The sequence below is a fragment of the Trachurus trachurus genome (assembly GCF_905171665.1).
Source record: "Trachurus trachurus genome assembly, chromosome: 4".
Lineage (NCBI taxonomy): Eukaryota > Metazoa > Chordata > Actinopteri > Carangiformes > Carangidae > Trachurus > Trachurus trachurus.
The window spans coordinates 18,025,812-18,032,322 of record NC_139898.1 but is presented as its reverse complement, the minus strand read 5'-3'; the positions used below and the strand labels follow the sequence as shown (position 1 = coordinate 18,032,322).

Genomic DNA, 6,511 nt, shown 5'->3' with positions numbered 1-6,511 from the left:
CAAAAAGCAAAAAGTTTGTCTGGCATGATGTTGCTTTTGCTTAATGTCCATTGTATCCTACTCTTTTTGAAGTTAATTAATTACAACACAGAGAGAGAAGGGAAAAAACAAACAGGGTATCACTTATCTAGGATACGAGTAAAGTGTATTTTCTCAGTTTGTTTTTAGATTACATTGATCTATTTCGACCTCACTCAGACCGAGATTACATTGTTATGATACCATGTGTCTGCACTCACTGTTGAACAGATGTTAAGTGTTTCCAGTAATGTTAGAAGGGCTTTCACCTGCTTGATCATACCTGTGGTCTCTGTAGATACAGTTGCTGAACTGGTTAATGTTGTAGGTAGTTTTTAAGACTCACACTTAAATAGTAGGCTAAATTAAGCTTTAAACTATCAAACTTACCAATAGTCTATAGAGAACATTATCTAAAAATATTAGTCCACTTAATTCAAAAAAATAAAATAAAAAAGAATATCAAGTTTAAACAATAAATTAAATTTAAAAGTTGAGTAAAGCTTATAGTCAGGTGCATTCACATGTATAAATGGTCCAGTTGAACCAAGTGTGCCATTATTTTTGTTTTGTTTTTAGTTCAGTGATCAAAGTGCTTGTGGTTGAAATGTCCTCAAGAGGGAGACTCTCCCCTGTACGTAGGTGGACACACTAGCCTACTTTAAACCTCCCACGAAAAACTTCTAGAAGACAAGGCTGCCTGTGTATGTTGCTAATCCCTTTAAAGGCATCATGAGTTATAAGTAGGCTAACATAAATGACTAAAGTATGGGATTATATTTATTATTAAGGGCTTCTTTTTAGACACAGACAGATTGATTGATTAGAAAAAGAAATCCATTAAAATAAATGAATAAACACATTTTACTTTAATGTATTTACTACTGGGCTACTATTGTGTTTAATGGTCGCTCATTACAGACACTTTACTTATTTCAGATATTTCTGTGGTCACTTTATCAAAGTGGAACCAAAGAACCCACAAAGTTTTCAAAGTTTCCTCCGTCCGGGACATTTCAACATCCAAACACTGTGTAAGTGAAATTATTTCAAACAAGAAACAAAACTGGAAATGTTTTAATTTAAATGCGTGTGTTGAGCATATACAGTGAGATAAAGGAGTGTGTGTGTGCGTGCGTGCGTGTGTGTGTGTGTAGCAGCTACGGGGTTCCCTGCATTGATTGTGTTGTGGCCATTCATTCCTTGGAGGGGAGGAGTCACCGGAGCCGAAGAGGGGTCTTAACAAAAATGTGTGTCCCCGACTAAAGCAACATTATTTCCGCCCTGCTCCGGTGCCGTCCTGAGTGTCTCTGTGAGGAACTTTTTATTTTTTATTTTTTAAATGGACTGTGACGCGAGTGTGTGACTGACAGCCGCTCTCTGCTCCCCTCCCGCCTGTCTCCGGCTCCCCGGTCCGAACCGAAGCAGCTAGAGGATGGATGCAAACTTCCCAGCGGCTGCTGTCCTCAGAGCGCTGCTGCTCACCGTCCTGTTGTTGTCTCCCTCGGCCGCTTCCCTGCAGCCCTTCGACCTCCTGTATGAGGACGCGGTGCAGGCGTTTTACAGCAGCGACTACGGCGGCGTGGTGAGCTACATGGAGGGAGCGCTCAGCAGCTACACCGAGGTCCGCCGCACCAAGGTCCGGTGCCGGCTGAGGTGCCAGGACCAGCATCCGTTTGATGGGACCTTCACGGACCTGCGCTTCTTTGACGTGGTCCTGCGGAGAGCGGCGTGTATGGACAAGTGCATCGAGGAGAAACTGGGCTCCCAGTCTGTGCACAAAGTCAGCCAGGATGTAGTGCAGGACTTCCACAGGAGGATCCCCTACAACTATCTGCAGCTGGCTTATCAGAAGGTAAGGTTGGGGGGTGGGGAAGCTTGGACGTGGTGTGAGTGTTGTTGTTGCTGCTGCTGCTGCTGCTGCTCTGCTCCACGTTAATCTACATTCTCCATCAGCTGCGTGGCTGCTGCCCAGCAACGTGATGCAGATAGATGCAGGGTAATGGGCAGGCTGGACAGGCCTGGAGGAAAACTGCACTTAACTCTGTGGACTCACTGGTGTTTCCACTTTAGTAGAAGACCTCAGCTTCTGTACTATGCAAATATGAAACTTAAGAAAATGCTGCATCAGTCATGTTGGCTGACATTCAACCACACTCTAATTGCGGGGACCGATCAGTTTTTCCTTAATGAATTAATGAGGTAGCAAAAAATCCAAATGTTTTCAACAGCAATGTTGTTTTCAAATTTAGGGTGACACATGTTGACCTTTTAACCCCTCAAAGTTGTGTATCTTAGGTCTCAAGTTGATAATGTGTTGGTGACATTTTCAGTTCAGAAATATGCAACAGTGTGATTCACATATCGGAGGCAGAATTGTGCTGATATTAGAGGTGCAGATTCACTCTACAGATGTCCGTGCACTTGTTTGACTACCGTTTTGTTTTATGGCTCCTCTGTGAATATATAGTATGTTCAAGCGGCTTCAGCTTTTTTTCTTCCTCCTGTCCCACATCCCACATCCACAGTGGCAAAAGGCAGATCCTGCTCGCTCCAGAGGAGACCGCATATCTAGATTCTGTGACTTTTGCCAGTCTCTACACATGATAATATATTTTATTCACTCTACATTCATCCAAAAACAGTTTCCCATGAGATCTGTCTTCTAGCTGGGTCGCTGTGGAGGGGTAGGCGTGGGAACAATCCAAGAGACAGATAAAACAGGAGAGCTGGGAACAAAGTGTAATTGCTTAGTCAGACTCTGTGTGACTCTGTGCTGTGCAAGTCCCAGAGGAGCAAGAAACTTTGATGTGTCTGGTATTCTAAGGATATTTTCCATGAGGTTTGCATATGGTGATGAACATCACTCATTGGAGGGATGTTTTTATTTCAAACTCCTTATTTAGAAAGAGTTGGAACCTCCCCCTTGTGCATTGATCTATTCAACAGCGGTTTGTTTGTGTGTTTTGTGTGTAAGGAAGAGTGTCTCCCAGCCTCTTTGTGTGCATACTATATCATTTCAGACTTCCAGCAGATGAAAAGAATGGGAACTTGAGCTTTTCAAATAACACATTCAACAATAAGATGTGAGTGCAACAATGATACAGTGGTTCCTGCGGGGGGAAACTGCATCTGCATTTGTCTCTCAACAGCACAGTCAGGGTCAACCTCAGGACACCTCAGGGGGGCGGACACTTGCAGTTTCGGCGGCTTGAAGTGTAGCTACCATACAGCAGTTGACTCTGTGTTGGTATTTACCAAGAATTCGCTCGTGTGCTTGAGTTTTATTCATCTTTTCACCCTCGTGTGAATAAAGGAAGTGACATTTTAACCCAGGTGGAGCTCTGGCTGGTAAGCTGGCACCATCTCCTCACATGAACCTGAGACCCAGTCGAATTCCACTGCCGGCTGACTGCAGACCAGCTCCAAAATGCCGGGGTGATGACACACAGCTTCCACCACTCAGAAGTGGTGGGAAGTTAATCGGGGCTGTTACTGTCTGCGGGCAAATGGTTCCTCCTTTTTTTTTTCTGAATCGACAGAAAAAGACTAAAGGCCTAATGTTATCCTCTCATAAAAATGCACGCTGGTGTCTAGACACGGCCTCACACAAAGAACCTCGCCCAGCTGTAAAAATATTACTCATCTTTTATGCAAATAGTTAGCGTTTCTCTAACATCTGGAGGTAAAAAAAAAAAAGAAAAGTGGCACAATGTGTTTTTGGCCTCCCCTAGTTTCCTGGCATGTTCATTTCTTTATGAACCGAGCACACTGGCAACACAAGGATGAGAGCTCTGGGGCGTCGTGTGGTGCAGTGGATTGAGCAGGCACCCTGAATGCAGTCGGTCCCGGTTCGAATGCCACATCAGGTGGCCCTTTACTACATCCCCCCTCTCTCTGCCTCACCATTTCCTGTCTCTCTCAACTATACTGTCAAATAAAGGCCAAAAAAATATACTTAAAAAAAAAAAGGATCAGAGCTTTAATGTTGACCTTACCTCAGGTAAGGAGAGTCGGAGCTGGAACGTTCCCATTGGCCGGGCGGATGATGAGGGCACATCAAACCAGTCAGTGTGTTCACATGTGTATTAGTATCTGGATCGTGTGTGTGTGTGTGTGTGTGTGTGTGTTTTGCTGGAAGCCTAACATGTGTGTTGATATGGGAGTGCTTGGTGGTGTTTGTGAAAATAAATAACATTCCTGCAGTATTTAACATACCAGCGTCACACAGCCTCCTCCTGACAGCTTCTGGCATAAAGCTGCCATTGGGTCTGTTAGAAGAGGCTCCACAGTCACCAACTGTTCTCCTCACCGAGGCTGCTGCCGCTGCTGCGTATGTCCCCAGGTCGGCCATCATTTAACCTGGCAAATATTTTATTTTCCTGTTGTGGTCTGTTTGCTTTTCTAAAAAAAGGAGAGACACACCACCTTTTTTTTCTGCAGGTATTAAATGGAGACTTTTGTAGCTGCCAGTGGGGCCGGACCCCAATGGCTTCCACCGGTCTCTCCCACTGTCCACATTGCTCTCACTACAGTTGCACAACTGCAGAGCAAATCAAAGGCTGTGAACTGCCAACAGGGGAAAGAAGAGATTGTATCTTCTCCAGCTGCTGTATTCTTAATCAGATGGTTCGCACAGTACTGCTGTTCCAAGAAGTGGAAGTAGGGTTCATTACCCTGAGCTCAACAGTCTGTGAATTGATCAGTGTTTATTTTTGATTATGTAAAAGTGAATGAATATAAGATATGAATCTCTAGGTACAAATGTGTTAATAAAAACAAAATACAATTTTAGTGGCAAACACTAACCTTCTTTTTCCTGAATTTATATTAAAAAAAAAAATCATTTGAGCTGAAAAGGCTCCAGAATTTTACCTTTTTTCCCCTTTCCATCTTCTATTACTGAAAGATTTTTCTATTGTAAGAGGATCCTTTGGGTGCATGGAAACATTACATCTGTTTAATTTGTCACATCCTTGTACAAATCTGGTTTTTGGTATAAGAAAGGCAACACAATACAGAGGCATGAGGTTAACCTCTCCAGTGGCGCTGACACTCTGCTGCCAAACATTCTTCAATCCCACAAAGCTTTATAATAATTCCTAGCTGAGGAGGACCAGTCCCTACATTTCCAAAGATGCCAAATATGCCAGAGTGAATTTTGTGTGCGTATTCATTATGGAGTCTTGGGCTTGAATATTTTACTGAATATAACCATCAGTATAGTTTCATTGAAGGTCTGGAACAGCATTAGGCAAACCTAAAGTTTCTCAATGTCAAATTAAACATAGCTTGATTATAAACATGTACACTTCAAAGTGTTTACAAAGCAGGCAGTGTGCCTCCACCCTGATTCAAACTTCATCCACTATGTCAAAATAAAATTCCTTTCTTGGGTGTGGGATGATTCTGCAGGTAATTATCCATTATTAATCCTTAATTAACAGCTGTCAATCTGCTGTACCCCATGCAGACTAGATAACATACTGCTGTATGTGAGTGAGTGAGTACATGCATGCTCATCTCATGATAGATTACATCTCATATGCCTGACAGTGAAAATATCATTTGATATTTGATAGTTGTGAGAGCTATAGGGAACAGCAGTTACCGATAATTAAGAGATACGACGATGCTCAGTAATGACCCTGTTGACATGCTCATCTTTTGTGGACAGGTTAACCCCAGTTCTGGAGTCATCCACTTACATGTGGTGTCAGTGTTGAGGCTCCATGACCATGTCATGTGGGGGATTTGGCAGCGGGTCATACAGCGAATGCGAGCCGACTATGATTTGACACACTCAAGTCTTTTCTCCTAATTGCACTGACGTGACAGGAGAGAGGAGCAGCTTTCTCACGAGCTGATTTGCCTTGGGAAGCGAGAGGTGTGATCCAATAACAATCCCATCATCTCTTTGTTTTGAGAACTTCCCAGCACGATGCTGAAAGGTGACGGCAGGTCAGGACGCTCTCTGAAGCCCGCTGGTGTTATGAGCCGTCTCTGGATTTTTTCTCCTTTAAAGCCGGGCTCATTCATGATTCCCTCTCCTTTGTGATTATGATGATTCGAGCACAGCGGGCGGCTTGTGGGTCACGTACAGCCGCGCTCATCTTGGATGGCCACATGGTTCACTGAGATCTGTAGTTTGGTGTGCGGTAATGATCACAATGCTTTGGTGCATTCTCCCTGTGATTTGTTTAATCTTCCCCCTTTCAGCTTATTGACACAATTAGCCAAACATCACAGGCTTTTTTTTTTTTTTTTTTTTAATTCTTGCTCCCACATCAGCATGAACCTCAGTGAGGAATGTTGGACGTAATGAACACTGGAGTGAAAAATGAACAGAGTTTGTAGCAGTGCAGATGATGTTATTGTCATCTGCAGCTGATAATCAGGGGATCGAAGGGTCCAGACGCAGGGAGAGCGAGTTCTGTCTTTATTGGATTGATTAGAGCGAGCAGAAACGCTGCCATTTGCTCCCAGGCAGGTT

General features: G+C 43.6%; 1 protein-coding gene across 1 annotated transcript in view; it reads left to right on the top strand.

Annotated features, from left to right (window-relative positions):
- Nucleotides 1–1,265: 1,265 nt before the first annotated feature.
- The window catches only part of p3h2 (prolyl 3-hydroxylase 2), a 56,522-nt gene continuing 51,276 nt past the window's right edge, over nucleotides 1,266–6,511 (top strand). Inside the window, exon 1 of the mRNA XM_083970471.1 lies at nucleotides 1,266–1,873. Within this exon, the coding sequence (XP_083826597.1) occupies nucleotides 1,454–1,873 (420 nt within the window). The 5' untranslated portion in view covers nucleotides 1,266–1,453. The remainder of the gene's footprint in view (nucleotides 1,874–6,511) is intronic.